Source organism: Salarias fasciatus, chromosome 8 (genome assembly GCF_902148845.1).
Source record: "Salarias fasciatus chromosome 8, fSalaFa1.1, whole genome shotgun sequence".
In the NCBI taxonomy this organism is placed as follows: domain Eukaryota; kingdom Metazoa; phylum Chordata; class Actinopteri; order Blenniiformes; family Blenniidae; genus Salarias; species Salarias fasciatus.
This window is the reverse complement of record NC_043752.1, coordinates 893183-909771: the sequence shown is the minus strand read 5'-3', so window position 1 is coordinate 909771 and position 16589 is coordinate 893183. Positions and strand designations below refer to the sequence as shown.

The window sequence follows — 16589 nt, the reverse complement described above, 5'->3', positions numbered from 1 at the left end:
AGCCGTCGCTCTGACGTTTCGAAATGCTCACTCGAGCCGAAGCCGGTGGAGAGTGCAGCCTGAAGCGTTTGCGGGGCGCTGAAAAGACATCAGCAGCGCACCGCTTGCGTGACGCACACAGCGGGAAAGCTAGCGGCTCCAGCGCGCTGCTATGCCCCGCGTCCGCAGCCGCATTGCGGCCAGAGCGCGAAGAAAGCGCCGGTGAAGAGGCGGTTCCGTGCGCATTCCGCTCACCATCCTCAGCCGCCTTATCGCGGAGCGGGAGGAGGGAGGGAGAAGGGCCCAGCCGGGTTTTGCACTTTTCGATCATGCTAACACGGGGGAGAGGAGGGACTGCTGCTCTTTGGAAGATGTAACGGGCCTGACGGCCTTTATTTGCATGTTTGCTGGCAGGTGCGGGTCGAGCGGACGGGGCGCTCCGTGTCTCGGGAGCGCGGGACCGTCTGGGCTGATCGGCGCCCCGGGAGGATCGGCGGAAAGACGGTCCGGTCTGTCCAGGTGCCGAGGTGCTCCAAGGAGCGGGACGCCGCTGGTCCGCGGAGCGGCGGCGCTGCGGCGGCGGCTCACGGCGGGGCTGGAGGTGCGGGGCGAGCTGCTGCGAGCCTCGTGCTGCTGCCTCCAGGCGCTCGATGATCACCTGTATATCGGGCCCAAAAAGAGAAGAGGTGGACAAGGGGAGTCCCAGGACGCCCCGCTGGTCCCGCTCAGATAAAGAAGACAGACCAAGCCACAGGTGCCTCATGGCGAGCTGTGCGTTGGCCATGACGCGGCCTCCACTGACGGCGATGGCTCTGCACATGCGCATCAGGACTTCGGCCGTATTTTGGACTTCCACGATGTCTTCGGGGGAAAGCTGGGACTTCTCGTGGCAGATCTTGTCCACAGAGCCCAGGAGGAAGGTCATGTTATTGGCTAGGGCGAACGTCAGGTTGCCGCTAGCGTAGCCACGATCCAGGAAGCTCGCCATGCGCCTGTCCCTTTCCGACGGCAGCACGGGCTTTCCGCCGGGCCAGGCGGAGGATCGGGGGAGGAGGCACAGCCGAACGGAGTCCTCAATGGCAGGCACTCCGGAGACCGGCGGCCAGCCCTCCACACAAGAATACTCTCGGTAGCCCTTCACCGTACCCTTGGCGGCAAGTGGCGTACCCCAGTCCCGCTGCACGTGAGCTTGAAACGACGGCACGGCGGGACACAGGACCGCAGTCCGGGACCGAGCCCGTGACTGGGTTGCCAGCCCGAGTGCAAAATCACGCTGCACCGGCTCCGGAGGCTGCGGCGGCAGCGCGAGGCCGGTGCGCTCGGCGGCTGAAGTGAAGAGCCCCGCGAGGTGCTCCACAGGCTCACGGGGGAGACGGGATGCGGTGGAGGCGGAGTCGAACCGAGTCGAACTCCGTGACACAGACACGCTGCTGCTGCTGCTGACGCTGCCGCGGATCTCGGCCCAGTCGTAGGCGGCGGCGGTGGTCTCCTCGGCGTCGTCCTCACCGGCAGGAGCCGGGGAGTTTGTGCCCATGAAGGCTGCTCGCCGCTGGCTCTCTTCGAGCGGCAGCGCGAGGCAGGCCGGGCAGGAGGTCCGCTGGCGGTGATGCTGCCAGCCAAGGCAGAGGAAGCAGAGCTCGTGACAGTCCTGTACGATGAGCGGAATGCCGCAGGAGCGGCAGGAGAACGGCCCGACGCCCGATGGCGACTGGTCCCGGGCCGGCGAATCCATTCAAGTCGAATCTTGATCCGTAGAAGAGGCTTCTAAGTCTCATGGAGATGCTGAGAAAGAAGAAGGGTTTGCTTAGCGCCATCCGAGGTTATGTACCCTCGGTGTGGGGCGTGGCGCTGCGCCATCGCGTGCGGGGGATTGGTGCGTCGAGCTTTGTATAGTCTCAGTGGATTGGACAGAGATTGGAGGTGTGCCACTAGCGAAGCCCGTAGGCGGGCTAAGCACTTACGAAGTAGAACTGTGTTTTCTTCATGTTTTGTATCACTGATGCTTGCATCCTCCTTTGTGTTAAGTTTTTTAGTTTCTCTTGTAACTTGTAAGCCACTTTAAGGTAGGCTTCTGTCTGTGGATATTCTGTCTTTTTAATCTGACAGCTTTGTGTCCCTTCGGTTTTATAACATCTCTCGGAGGTCATTTTATGTGCTGTAATCTTTCTCTCTTAATGTGATCATTATGTGCAGACCTTGTATGTGTTTTTGTCATAATTTTATGTGTTTTTGTCATGATTTTATGTTATTTTTGTTGTAACTTTTGTTTTTATGTCCATTGTCTCTTTCTTTTTGTTTTTTCTTCATATAGGGTCACAGTTTGTCTCTTTGAAGACATTTTTTGTGAGCTAAGTCTCGTCTGTTTTGAGTCATGACATGTCATTTTGTGCTCACTGCTGCTATTTCATGCCTGTTTGGGTTTTTTTTTTTTTTGGCTCTTTGTGGGTAATTTAGGGGTTATTTTTCTTTCTGAGACAAGTTCATGACTTTTTGGCATAATTTAATGTAAATGTATTGTCACTTTATGTCTTTTTGGCATCATTTCAGAATCACAGTGTGGTTATCTGGTGATTTTTCTTCTTTTTTGTTCTTCTTCCTGGAGTCAGCTCTTGTGTCTTGGTGGTCATTTTATATCTCTCTGACATAATTTCATGGCTGTTTGTGGTCATTTTGTGTGTCTTTATGATTTTTTGCAACTTTTTGTGATAGTTTCCTCTTTATGTTTTCAACATTTGTGTTGAAAACATAAACATTCATTTAAACGTGACCCCAGTGACGTAAAGCTCAGTGAACTGTCGTAAAAATCGTTGTATTAGCTTATGACTTTAAAATACATTTCTCTTCATTTACTAGCTTCTCACCCTGAACAGTGGATAAACTGAAATCTTAAAGATTAAGAAATGCTCTTGAGAAACGTTTCTATTTTTTAATCACGTTGACGTAATGTCGTTGCAACACCGTGTCGCTTTCCGGCAGAGCGTGCTGCTGGAGGTCAGAGGCGTGAGGAGACGTGTTGTGTAAACTGAACCGAGAACATTGTGTTTCCATCTTTGAATCGCACTTTAAAATCATTACACATTTCTTTGGGGCTTCGTCTACAAGTCGTGGTGACTGTGGCGGCACGTCGCCGAGTTGTTCACCGTCAGTTTTCCGCATTGCTTCACGGCTAGCGGCGCCTGCTAACGTTAGCCGGCTAGGCTAGGCTAGGTTAGCAGCTCCTCTCCAGACTCCTGAACGACCCCCGCGGATCTCCTCCAACCATGGACAACAACTCCCAAGGATCCGGGGCTATGAAAGGAGGACTCGGGGGTATCTTCGGGGGTGGTGCACCTGAATACTCCAACACAGAGCTCGCCGGGGTCCCGCGTAAGTGTGATGTTGCCTGTGGCTAGCCTCAGTTAGCATGAGTAGCTTTAACCTTTAAATATTTATAATGCCGACGTTTTCTTTCTGTGATGTGTTTTACTTAATTTTCAGTGACTGGGATGAGCCCTCTGTCTCCGTACCTCAACGTGGACCCTCGTTACCTGGTCCAGGTAAACACAGTGTAGATTGTCTTTGGGACTGAACCCTTGGCTTTGTGGGTATTCTTGCCTGTGACAGTTTGTTGTGTTTTAGGACACAGATGAATTCATTCTGCCCACTGGTGCCAATAAAACAAGAGGGAGGTTTGAACTGGCCTTCTTTACTATTGGAGGCTCCTGTATGACAGGTAAATAAAAACACTCAACACGCCCAACAATCTCCAGAAACTCCTTTTGAATACGTTTCAGTATATTGTAGTGTGTTACATCCACAACCGAGCTCAAGTATGTTTTGTGTTTAGAATGATTGCACATATTCAAACATTTTGACCTCTGTTAATAAGATGACTTGAGAGTGTTGTCAAGACCACCTAACCCAAGACTGAGTCCAGACTAAGACCTTGAAGATGCAATCTTGAGTACTACAGCTCTATGATTTGCAAATCTTAGCAAAAGCAGTTTAACAAATACTTTTGAAATCAGTGTTTTAGCTGTTTATAAATCTCTTTGTGAATTAGCACCTTCATACATTTCTGAACGACCACAGCTACTGCCATTTCATTTATTGGTTCTATCATAAAACTAAAAGACTGATGAACCTGCACTTGGTTTGGATTCACTCTTCACGTATTCACCGTGTGTGTGTGTGTGTGTGTGTGTGTGTGTGTGTGTGTGTGTGTGTGTGTGTTTTCTTCCTTTGTGACTATATTGATATTTCATATTGACTCTCCACGCTTTGTGTTTGTAATCTGTTAAAGATAGTGTAACATCTACTTCAGTTCAGTGTAGTCCATCACCAGTGTGGCTCAGCTGTCGCTGTTTTAACTCCAGGAGCGGCTCTCGGGGCTGTAAACGGCCTTCGGATGGGTTTGAAAGAAACTAGAGACATGGCATGGTCCAAACCACGCAATGTACAGTGAGTAGAGTTTGAGATCACAGATTAACAAGCAGAATAATTCTTCATCTATTGCCTTTTAAATGTTTGTTTCCCCTTTGTACAGAATACTGAACATGGTGACCCGGCAAGGTGCTTCTTGGGCCAACTCTTTGGGCTCTGTTGGTAAGATAATAACTAAACTTAGAAATGCTTTTAGACTTTTAATGCATTCAGAACAGTAACTTGTTTTAGGATGGAAAGATGTCTACCCTAGTTAAGATAGCACTGCTTATTTTAACAGCTGTTAGCTGAGCAGTTCTGCAGATTATTTTATCAAACAGATGTCACTATGAAGTGAAATTCTAACTTGTTTCTGTGCTTTTTTAAATGTCTTTCAGCCTTATTATATAGTGTTTTTGGTGTGGCGATAGAAAAGGCCAGAGGAGCTGAAGACGACATCAACACAGTGGCTGCTGGGACGTTAACAGGGGTGCTCTTCAAATCAGCCAGTAAGACCTCTGATATGTATATATTAGACATTAGACAGAGAATCTTTCACTGTGCCTGTAGAAGGCTGATCACACGCTGTCACTTAAAACAGTTTGTCTTGGTTTAATGACTAATACCATAAAATGAAGTTTAATTCCAGCAGCAGTTGTTTTATCTTTTGCACAGTAAATGGCTCAAGTTGAATATTTCATAACATTGTGTGATAATTAGTGCAGTTTTCGTTTTAATGACGTGTAAATCGTCTGTTTAATGCATCTCTTAGGCCAGGTTTTCAAATGACAGTGGAAAGCGCTTGTTTCATTTCGGGTGTCTGTTTAAACAACAGTGCTCAGAGAAAACACAGCTTTTCGAAAATGCTTCCCAAGGTGGAACTTTTCCAGAAAATACTCTGTCCCCACGGAAACGCAGCGTTTCACCACAGGCGTAGTAAATGATTCTTCTGTACCTGCGTGAGCAGATGGAAGTTATCGTTTCCCTCCAGAGGGTCTCCGCTTCCAGGCCATGTTCTCCTGGACCTGGCAGTTTTCCAGTTTAGAGTCACCACAATAACAGTCTAAATCCATCCGTCCTTACGAATAGCCTTATACGCTCCATTGTTGGTGTTTATGGTGTGTTCTCTGATTGTGTTTGTGTGTGGTTTCAGTACAAAAACAACCAACTGCACCGCTGTCTGCATTTTCACTTAAAAACACCAAAGTTTTCTGAATCAAAAAACATTAGTGACATATTTTCACCTGAAATACCAGGTAAACAAGGCCGAGGGATTCTCTCTTCACCTGTTTGTAGGTATTTACTGCAACGCAAGTGAACCTTTGTTCGTAAAGTTGACGTGTTAATAACAGGATCATGAACAATCGTAAGGATTCCAGTTGGTCTGACAGTCTGAGTCAAGACTTCAAATGGTTCAAATGATAAATTTCAATCGAAAATGTTCTTAAAGCTAGGGTTGGCGATCTGAATGAGACACATTTTTTTAAATACTGGTTAAAATGATCTTTATGACCCGATGGGAAGCGATTCATAGCGTGTTCTTAAAGTAGTTTGGAAAACATCCGATATATACAGCAGGAGTAAAACGGGAAAAACAGCAACCAATAATCTTGCCGGGACACTTTTTTTTAAACCAATCAAATCCCTTCGCCGTTCGACCTGCCCCCTGCGCGTGCATGTCAATGGTGTGCGCTGACCCTGGTTCAGTGCACGCATAGAAGGACGGAGCGTCGTTGCAGAATGGCGGAGAAGAATGTTTGGGGCTTTACTTACCGTTGAGTGCGCCATAACTTGGCGTAGTGCAAATAAAGAAAAACGAAGAAACGAAGCGCTGAGGACAGGTTACGCCAGGAACGCACTGGACGCAGAAGTGCCGCGTGCGCCGTGAACGTCTCCGCGTCTCCGCTCCCAACGGGAGCTCCCCCAATGGGGTGGGAGCTGGGCGGAGCCTTTGGGAGATGCTACATTCATGCTACATGCTAGTTTTCCAAGATCGCCAACCCTCGCGTTAATGGATCATTTGAGCTTTTCACTGAAAACCACACAGTTGAGGTTTTTAGTTCTTGTTTGGAGCCTGAACCAGCAGGTGACTCTGTTTCCTGTTTCTCCCTCGCTCTGCTTTCTCAGGCGGATTAAAGGGCGCCGCCCGAGGGGGTCTGGCCGGTCTAGCTCTGTCTGGTGCCTACGCGCTATACAACAACTGGGACCATCTCACCGGCTCGTCCTCGTCCTCCAGGCTGTACTGAAGTCCTCCTGGCAGCTGCTTCCACTTGGGGGCCAAATCATCGGAGGACACGGCCTTTGGTCACAGCTGAGAGGGACTCTGGTCAAACGCTGTGTGCTTTTCCTCACCCCCACCCCCCTCCATTACCTGGAAAGTTGCTTTCCAGGTGCATTCTGGGAAAAGAGAGACTATTGAAATCCAGATGTAGACCGTCCTGATGCCTCTCGCTCTGTGTTCTGAGGTGTTGGTGTTACTGAGAGGATCAGTAACGAGGATGTGGCGTTTATTATGAAATCGCTTTTAGGAGATTGATCAGTCTCCTCTCATGCTGTATTCGAAATCTGTGAACCTGTGGCTTGATCCCATTTGTAAGATGACCTTTTGACATTTGAAGAGCAGATTTGTGATTAACTTTGGACTGAGAGAATCTTCTTGGTAGAAAGAGTCTCATGGTTCTACTTGTGTATTTCCTGGAATTCGTCTTGCAGCAGAAACAAACCGCTGGAAGCTGATAACGTGTCTCCATCAAACACTGTACGATAAACTGAACTCAATAAACACGTGAAAGATGTTGCGTTCAACCGTTTTTATTGTGAACAGGTGTGTGTAGTCAGTGCTGTGCGGTGTGTATTGTGAGGTCTGGATGACAGTTAAAACAGTTGTTCCACATTTAGAACAGAGAACCGATGATCTGCAGACGATTTAGCAGCCGTTTGACGCGTCGGCGTTCTGGGTTTGGCACGGAACCGGGGGCGCTCAGTGCAGGAAGAAGTCCCGGATGCGTGTGGCCTCGATCCAGGGGATGTAGGCGGCGGTGCGGGTGAAGACGCTGGGCTTGTTCTCCACCGTGCAGCCGATGGGGCCGAAGCTCACCACGCCGTGCACCTCCCAGCGGTCCCGGCCCAGCTGGCACAGCAGCGGCCCGCCCGAGTCTCCCTGGAAACAGAGGCGGGCGTCAGAGGGGGGCGGAGTCGGGGGAAACGACCACGCAGGTGAAGCCTGGCCTACCTGGCACGCCGCCGGCGGGTCCTCGGTGTCTCTGAACCCGGCGCAGATCATGGAGTCCCGGACCCGGTCGCCCCAGAACTTCTTCTGCCTGCAGGTCTTGAAGTCGATGATGGGCAGGCGGGCCTGATTCAAGGCTTCTGCCAGGGAAACGTTCTCCTTCCCGCCTGAAATTCCATTTTTTTCCCATTAACTTCATACTTTCTGAGTAGTTGTTGATTGTAAAATCCGGACCGACGGGTGCAAGCAGTTTCTAACTGGGCATCAATCGAAACAGCAGATACGTTGATCGAATGAGACAGCCCGATTGGTTCTCTGAATCAGCTCAGCTGCATCAACTCGACTACAGGAGGGAGAGAGTGAAACATGCAGGGTGAGAAAGGAGAGAAGACGGCCTGTCTAACTGAAAGTGGCTCCTCATGGAAGGAGCCTGAGATTTAAGTTTAGGACAGAGGATAATGTTAGGCTTAGAATAAAGATTAAGACTAATGTTAAGCTTAAAATAATGGCTGGTTATGATGTGTTTTTAGAGAGAGTGCGAGGGAGTCAGCGCTAAAGTGAGAGGGTCTAGAAATGACTGTTTTAATTGGCACTATATCAATAAAGCTTAATTGAATGAAAAAAAAAAAACTGCCAGGTGATGGGATGATGATGATGATGATGAGTGTGTGTGTGTGTGTGTTTCCACCCCTCCACTCACCCCGGGTGTCCCCCCAGCCCGTCACCCAGCAGTAGTGTCCCGGTTTGAGGCTGGTCTGCTTGCGCGGCAGGCAGGCGTAGCGGATGAAGTTGGAGGGGACGATGTCGGCGCCGGCCTTCACCAGGGCGATGTCGTAGTCCAGCTCGCTGTGGGTTGGGTAGCGGAAGTTCTCGTGCCGGTAGATCCGCTTGACGGGGAAGATCCTCTCCGGCGTCTCCGAGCGCCTCAGCTGGTGCTTCCCCAGGACGATCCTCCAGCTCCCAGCATCCTCTGCTTTACCCCTGAGGGAGGAACGCATGTTAACATCTGCATGCCTCAAAGGTCAATCAAAGGTCATCTGGAAAATGTTTTCTAGGGATCAACCGATCATCACCCGGGCCGAATATTGGCACTAATATTCAACATTTTGATGCATATCGGCATTTCATTAATCCTACAGCTGATTAAGAGATCAGTATAAAAGGAGATTATTTTGGCTCAGATTCAGCTCTCTTGTCCAGCGTCGCTACTCTGCCTCAAGCACTGTCCCGCCCACAGCACCATCTGATTGGTTACAGTCAGAGCTAATAGCCAATCAGCACAGGGCCTGCAGAGCCATAGATATGTGTGCATGGAGGAGAGGCGAAAAGAAGCTTTATCAGTGAAATAAAGCTCTGGAGAGAACAGGTTTGTTTCCTGACTGGCAGATTGATCATGTAAAGGCTAAATTCTGCTTTCTGCTCGGAGGTGTTGGCGGGAAAAAACAGCAAATCTCAACAAGCATGATGAAAAAAAGTCCCGCTAGCTTAATGCTAACTTGAATGGGAAAACCTGTTGACATGCTAACAGCACGATAGTCGCGTAACTTGTTGGAACAAATGAAACTGAACAACATTTCACTGACTAAATAAAAAACACAAACGCTAATCATTCAATACTAACAAGCAGATATTTCGCTCACTCAGAAAAATACGATAATAATGAAAAACCCTGAAAACTCTGCTGTTACCCTACAAAACGCAAACAGGAAGTAGCTACGGAAGCCCGAGAGGCTTTGCACTGTTCAAAATTTTTACACCAATATTTTAACAATTACTGCAAATGAATACCGGCTGTAAATATTGGTTATCTGCTTCCTTGAATCAGGTCTGTCTGTGAGGTTTTGCGTACTTCTGGAAGCAGTGCGCCGCAGTGAGGATCCAGTTCTTGTGGATGAGCGTTCCTCCGCAGACGTGGATGTAGTGTTTGCTCCCTCTGGGCCGGACCTGGCAGAGACAACCACACACACACTCCTGAGTCCCGGTGTGTCCGATGATTTTTGATCTTTACAGCTCTGAACATTAATGCACACACGCAAAGAGAGGAATCTGTCGTTTTTAATTCAGAACAGTCTCTTTCCTCTCACCGCTCTCACACTGACGGCCTCAGAAACAAACATCTTAAAAAATATGAACAGCTTTATTTAAATATCACCTTTTCCCAAACTAGACACAAGCAATAGAGAGATATTGTGTGCGTTTAGTGTTTAGTGTCAGAGGAAAGAAAAACCAGGCTGGACGACCATCTGCCTCCACCAGTTGGACTGAGAATTTCATCAAAGACATTAAAGCATCTTTTGATTGTTTGAATTTAGTCTGAGGGCTATTTTTGGAACAGATTTCTGATCAACAACTAAAGAAAATACTGCAGCAAGATAATGACCTAGATCTTCTAAAGAAGAGATTTTTTTCTCTGTTTCATAGTCACTATTTCATCTTTTTGTAGTTGTGCATCTTTCATTTGCTTCATAGCATTTGGGGGAGCTTCATTTATCTTTTTAACTTTGTTATTCTGATATTTAAGCACCTAATTGAGCTATTTTTTGAAACCTGTTGCCATAAATATAATAGAAAAAAAAAACACTGATCAACCCATTAACACACTGCCTTACTGCTTTAGTTGCATTTCCATGCTGAACTGATTCAGTCATCAGGAAAACAACATTAGAGTGAATAATATGAACATGAACATGAACATGAACATGAACATGAACATTAACACTAACATCCAGCTGTGCATCATCTGTCATGTATGAACATAAACATCCGATTACAGTTACATGAGCCGCCTCTGTGTTGATGGTTGATCTCAGCCGAGAAGTGTTGACATCCAGATTATAGAGCATCTTCCTTTTGATTGATTTGAATTAAACTGAACTTAAAAGATCATTTGTTGGTGTCAAGAGTCACAACAATACAACAATAACAGCTACAGCCGCATTATAAGACAGACTCCACTGAGAGAAAAGTTTCCCAGTCACTTTTTAGGTCTAACAATTAATAATACAACTCTACCAGCTCTTCAATTATCTGTAATAATCTACTTATTTTAAGCAATCGGCTTGATTTGAGCGATCAGACGAAGAAGGAAGAGGAAAATCCACGAATCTGCTTCATGTTCCGGTGATTCCAAAACCTCCCGATTGAGTTTTTACCTGCAGCGACACCTGCCAGGGCCAGGAGTGAGGTCTGGCCTCGTTCCCAGACACGATCCGCTCCGCCATGTTGGGCTTGAAGTGGGCCATCCCGCAGTCTTTAGGCCAGTCTGAGAGGACACACACACACACACACACACACACACACACACACACAGTTCTGATTAACACAAACACAAACTGCCTTTTAAAACACGTGTTTGTGCATTTTTTTCTCTAACCTAGGTGGAGGACTTTGTGCTGTGGTTGGTGTCGTTCAGGGGTGAGCGTGTATGCGGCTGCAGGCAGGGATGCCTTGCTCAGCAGCAGCGGCAGCAGCAGAGGCAGAAGCAGGAACAGTGGTGGTCCCGGCACGGCCATCGTCTTCCACGGAGAATCAGCCGCCGGGAAGCGTCCCGCGCTTTTTATACCGGGCGGCGGGCGCACGCAGATGTACATACACAGGTGGCCTTACTGTACACACACACACACACACACTCACACACACACACACACACACACACCTCCAGGGACAATGAGCTGTCACAACAAAGGCAGAGCGCTGGATCGTTCTCCTGGAGCTTTGAGAAAAAGGGGATTCTGGGGAGTCCCATCAGCACTTTCACACACATATGGTACACACACACACACACACACACACACACACACACACACACACACACACACACGCACACACACACATGGTGCACCAGCGTGACAAAAGCAGCTGAGTACTGTACGCAAACAAACATCACGTCACGGCAAAGTGACATAGTGACCCCAGAATGACCCCGGCAGCTTGGAATAGAACTCCGTTCCAGTTCATCCGATGTAAACATGACGCGGCAGAGGAGACCGTCCTCTCTTCATATCAGTCAAAACAGGAGGTAAAAATGGCTTTTCAGGGCAACAATAGCATCAATATGGACACTGAGTAATAAAATAATCACAGCACAAACAGAAAAATACAGAAACGCTGTTAGATTGTGAAGGAAACCAGAGAAAAGAAAGACTCAGACTGGGGATATTCTTACTGTGAGATGAGAGAACAAACCACTACACCGCAGTGCAAATTGTGGATAAGAATTAAGCTGTAATATTCAGTTTTTGTGAGTGTAAATGTAAATAGATGTGGAAAAAAAGTGAGGAAATTCAGTTGCAGCGACGGATGAAACATGAAGCGTCACAGAGACACTGAACACAGACTTTACTGAAAAAAATAAACGGCTGTACTGCTGAATGCATAAATGCACAAATAATCAGTCTGAAAACATGTCATGCCTCTGGCTTTTAGACAGAAACAGCAATCAATGAGAATTTGGACTTTTGAATATTGAGAAAAGCGTCTCCCTCGTCTGTCACGCTCATGTCATAACCAGAAATGATCAAACCCGACTTTTTTTAGATTAAATAAAAGTCTCTTTTTCCCTGTTTGCAGTGAGATTGACCAAAAAGATCAAAATAGAAAATCAAATCAGTAAATAAACAGAGCAGCCCTCCTGCCCTCGGGCCGCAGGCACACGTGTGAAAACACGACAACAGTGGCGGCGGTGGAAGCCACGAGCAGCGGCGCTTTGACGGCGGTGAATGAGGCAGAAAGTGCTCCGCTGGTCTGAATGGTCCGGCCTCACCGCCGCGGTTCACCAGGTTTATCACCTGCAGTGGACTGTGTGTGTGTGTGTGTGTGTGTGAACAGAGGCTGTAGTATTGTATATTGTGGGACTGGGTGTTTTTCCCTGTGGGTCGGCTGCTCTGGTTGATGATCCTCTCCGATTGGGAGGCTGTGGGTGTTTTAGTTTCTCAGTGAATTCAGTCTGTGGCTCTTCAGGAATCTTCACAAATCATCTCAGACTGGCTTCAAACTCACTTTCTCTGCTCGGGCTACGTTCATCATGTAAACCGCTTCATCTCCTCTGACTCTTCGAGCTGTTCGGCACTTTCTGTTTTCTCCATCATCAAATATGACAATAATAAAAGCAGCGACAGTGATTTTATTTATTCACAAAAGAACATTAATTTTCAACTAATAGCTCTTTTCCAAGGATCAGCTCATGAAGTTCTCTCATTCAGTCACCAAATCAAAACCGATTGTTCTTTAACAGAAGACATTTTTAATTTGCGCTGAGGGTATTAAATTACCTCCTGTGTTGCTTTTTCACTATTTAACTGTGCACTTCTTGAAAGTTTAACCCGAATGTGGTCTAACAGTCAGTAGTCAGTGGATTTTATTAAGTTGTGACATCTGTTTTTCAGACAGTGGGTCTTTTGCCAAATTTAAATCGGAATCGTCGTTTTGATGGAGAAGTCGCTGCGAGTCTCCAAACTGCCGCCTCGATCGACGGAATAACGACGGAATAATCAGTCATGTTCCTTTCTGGAGCCTCCGCACCATCCCGGCCTCTTCAGAGATCGGATCACACTCCGCTTCCGGATGTGTCCGCCGCCGTGCGACTGCGACCTGGACACCAGCGCTCCTGCTGCTCCTCCTCCGTACACCTCCTCGTCTTCGTCTTTCCCGACGTCGGCCTCCGCCCTGCTCCTCCGCCGAGCGGCCGCTGCCGCTCCCTCCTCCGGGGCCGCTCCCTCCTGCCCCGCCTCCGCCTTGCCGTCCCCGTCCGTCGTGTCTTTGGCGGCGGGCGGAGTCGCGGTGGGCGGAGTCGCGGTGGCGGCGTTGGCCGCGTCGGGAGGCTTCGGGGCTCTCTTCTTCTTGGAGGATTTCCTCAGCGGTCTCGGGGTGTTCTGCAGCTCCAGGTGTTTCCGTATGGCGGTGCTCAGCTCCTCGGGGTCCACCGCCGCGCCGTGGACGTCCCACGTCATGCCGTCCTCGTCCCACTGCACCTGCTTCATGCTGCTCCTCCTCCCCAGGCCGTCCTTCTCCTCCGCCTGGATCTTCAGGCACGACCTCCTCCTCTCCAGGTCGTGCGGGGAGGCGGGGGCGTCGTCCCACGCCGGGCCGCCTTCCCGCTTCGCCTCCTCCGCCTCCTTCTCGTCCTCGCCGCTGCTCACGGGGAACATGCTGGACGACGGGGACACCAGGTTGGAGTTGGACCCCACCGAGGCCTTCAGGTTCAGCCTGGACCCGGGCGGAGACCCCAGGATGGAGTGGGAGTCCGTGTTGGAGGGGGACATGTTCCTCCTCAGGTCCCACCAGGACCCGAGCGGCGAGGCCGTCTGCACCGCCGTGTCCACCGTCTCCTTCGGGACCGTCATGGCGGCGTCCTCCCCGGAGGCGTCTCCGCCCAGGAAGCCGCTCAGCTTGCACCTGCAGCGGCGGCTCAGACCCGAGTCGCTCAGAGACGAGACCAGAGGCGACCTCTTCGCTCCGCCGGCCGGACGGCTCGGCTCCGGCTGCCCGGGCAGCTCCAGCCGGCCGGGCGCCGGGTCCTGTCCCGCCGGGCGTCCCGCCGGGCTTCCCGCCGGGCGTCCCTCTGTGGGAGAACGAGGCGTCATGTAGGTGAACGGCTCCTCTGAGCTCCTCACACCTTCGTCCTCCAGGAACCGTGTCCCTCGAGGGCTGGACAGCTTCTCGATCACGTCGTCTACGAGGCGCCTGGGGTCCGAGGACGTCGACGCGTCGGTCAGACAGTCGGAGGACGGGATCGGGGACGGGAACTGGAACGCCAGCGTGGCGTTCTGCGGGAGGCCGGCGTCCTCCGTGCTGGGGAGCCGCAGGAGGCGAAGCTGTGGCGACTGCTGCGGCGACGCCGGCGGAGAGTCCGGAGTGATGGGTTCAGGTGAGTCCGCCGGCCGATTTGTGGCCGAAGTCAGAGTTGAAGACGGAGACAAAGGACTGAAGAGATCCTGAGGAGGCGAGGAAACGGCGTCCAGCGGGGAGATGAGCGGCGACGGCGTCGTAGGTGGAGAGGTCAGTCTGGACATGGAGGAATTGGGCGTGGATAATTCCTGAGTGAGACTGGAGGGGCGCGAGGAGCCCCCCCTCCAGACCACGGTGTCCGGCGTGCTGCTGCGGCTCTGCGTGCCGCCGCCGCCGCCGCTGCAGCCGCTCCAGCGCTGCATGCTGGACATCCAGCGGTCGCCCAGCAGCGGGGGGCCGTGCAGCTCCACGTTCTGGGCCGTCAGCGCCAGCAGCTGGCCGCCGCCGCCGCCGCCGGGCTGCGGCTGCCCGGGCGCCGCCGCGCTCTGCTCCGAGTGCGTGTTGGTGCTGGAGCTGCGCCGCAGGTCCAGCCGGGTCCACGCCGGGTCCCGCTTGTGCGGCGGGCCGCCCGCCTTCACGTCCATGGAGCTCTTGGACATGGAGAAGATGGGCGTGTGATCCCCGTCGTCGTAGGAGAGCGACTCGTTCCGGGAGCGGCAGACGGACGGGTAGGTCTCCGACGCCGGCCGAACCGGCTTCTCCATGGCAGCAGAACCGATCTGAAACCGAAGACAACTTTTAGAAGTGGATTTATTCAACATGGCGTCCCACACTGTGACGGGTTTTTCGACTCAACGTCATTTTTAAAAGTTGCACGTCTAAGACTGGATTTGCACCCAGACTTTCTAAACTCCAGTTTTGACGACACAGAAACCAGGACGACACGAGTTTCCGGTTCACGTTTTTTCTTCACAGACTTCTCAGGAAAATGGCGGCCGCGACTCCTCGGTGGTCATCTGACGGTTGTTAACTTTCTTTGTCTCCCCCTTAGCAAAGCCCCTCAAAGCCGATGGAAGCTCCAGGTTCAGATGATAATGCTCTTTAGGACTCTCATCCCTCTGTTTTCTCTCTGATGCTTTGTCTTTCAGCACGTCTGACTTATGGCCACAGTTCTGAAGACTTGGTCCTCATTTTGAAAGAAAAAAACATGCTTGCAGAGAGTTAGATGGGCTGAGTTTTACCATCCCACACACACACACACACACACACACACACACACACACTAGCACACATGTGCAGGCACTACCAGATTAGCCAAATGGGATTACACAATCCAGATTATTTGATTGCTGAGACAAAATGCAGATTGGCTGAGACAGGGAGCTTTTGGCAATCAGCTGACAGAAGACAAAGAAGCAACACAAGACATCAATGAAGTATTGTTTTTTTCAGTTTTCTGTCTCCAAATGACTTTTCCTCATTTTCATTCTTCTCCATATATGTTCTGTATAAGAGCAGATTAAATAAGTCCCCTGGTCTTTTGATTATTCTGATTCATGATCAAGCAAAGATGTGAAAACTGTCTAATTCACATTTGACCTGAAATTTCACCACAAATGACCATCAGATATCAACAGTATCCACATTTTTCTGAGCACAAGGCATGAAACGACTGGTTCCAAACTGCAGAGCAAAATGAAGGGAGACGATCGTCCTCTTACCTTGGTCCGGTTTGCTGTGGTCACCCCAAAAGCTGCCTCATTCCTCCTCCCCTCACCTGTCCTCTCCTCGTCACACTACACTCCCGATCCTCTCCTCCGTTTCCACAAGCATCACGGTGACAGTTGAGCGTTTTCTTTGTGTTTGTGTGATGATGAGCTCCAGGGTGTGTGTCGGAGTGTTGAAGGCACGGAGGGCCATTAGCCCACTCCGCCTTTAGCCCTGAGGATTAGCAGTCATCTCATTAGAGGCCGTCCAATCCCGCGACTGTGTGTGTGTGGAGGTGATCAGTGTGTGTGTGTGTGTGTGTGTGTGTGTGCGGGTGAGTAGCTTACATGAGCGTTTTGATTCTGACCAGGTCGGCTGTCACACACTCATTTTCATCAGTGTGAAAATGAACCAGATTTGTTAACGTTTGCGTTTCTTCTTTAAAGCTTCTCGTTGTGTTTTAATGACAGTCATATAAAGTGATGATCAGGTTTTTAAACACACTGCCTGCCCAAATGTTTTACTGTCACAGCACTTCGACGAGACA

The 16589-nt window shown here is 50.0% G+C and overlaps 2 protein-coding genes across 2 annotated transcripts; one reads left to right on the top strand and one right to left on the bottom strand.

Moving 5' to 3' along the window:
* The first annotated feature begins 2943 nt into the window (after positions 1 to 2943).
* On the top strand, positions 2944 to 7169 carry timm23a (translocase of inner mitochondrial membrane 23 homolog a (yeast)). The gene is made up of 7 exons (XM_030097501.1): positions 2944 to 3345; positions 3457 to 3515; positions 3598 to 3691; positions 4335 to 4419; positions 4505 to 4563; positions 4779 to 4889; positions 6508 to 7169. The coding sequence occupies exons 1-7, from the start codon at positions 3240 to 3242 to the stop codon at positions 6624 to 6626; spliced, it is 633 nt and encodes a 210-aa protein (XP_029953361.1). The 5' UTR covers positions 2944 to 3239; the 3' UTR covers positions 6627 to 7169.
* A 190-nt stretch (positions 7170 to 7359) lies between these two features.
* On the bottom strand, positions 7360 to 11142 carry LOC115392868 (elastase-1). Its single transcript, XM_030097502.1, has 6 exons — positions 10983 to 11142; positions 10762 to 10871; positions 9459 to 9553; positions 8310 to 8590; positions 7613 to 7776; positions 7360 to 7540 (listed from the first exon to the last, which is right to left on the bottom strand). Exons 1-6 carry the CDS (start codon positions 11119 to 11121, stop codon positions 7361 to 7363), a joined length of 969 nt encoding a protein of 322 aa, XP_029953362.1. The 5' UTR covers positions 11122 to 11142; the 3' UTR covers position 7360.
* Positions 11143 to 16589: the final 5447 nt, after the last annotated feature.

Coding starts and splice junctions, on each gene's coding strand:
- timm23a (XM_030097501.1), top strand. CDS start 3,240: ATGGACAACAACTCCCAAGGATCCGGGGCTATGAAAGGAGGACTCGGG. Junction 3,516..3,597: donor ACCCTCGTTACCTGGTCCAG/GTAAACACAGTG, acceptor GTTGTGTTTTAG/GACACAGATGAATTCATTCT. Junction 4,890..6,507: donor GGTGCTCTTCAAATCAGCCA/GTAAGACCTCTG, acceptor CTGCTTTCTCAG/GCGGATTAAAGGGCGCCGCC.
- LOC115392868 (XM_030097502.1), bottom strand. CDS start 11,121: ATGGCCGTGCCGGGACCACCACTGTTCCTGCTTCTGCCTCTGCTGCTG. Junction 7,777..8,309: donor GGGCTGGGGGGACACCCGGG/GTGAGTGGAGGG, acceptor ATGGAATTTCAG/GCGGGAAGGAGAACGTTTCC. Junction 7,541..7,612: donor ACCCGCCGGCGGCGTGCCAG/GTAGGCCAGGCT, acceptor CTCTGTTTCCAG/GGAGACTCGGGCGGGCCGCT.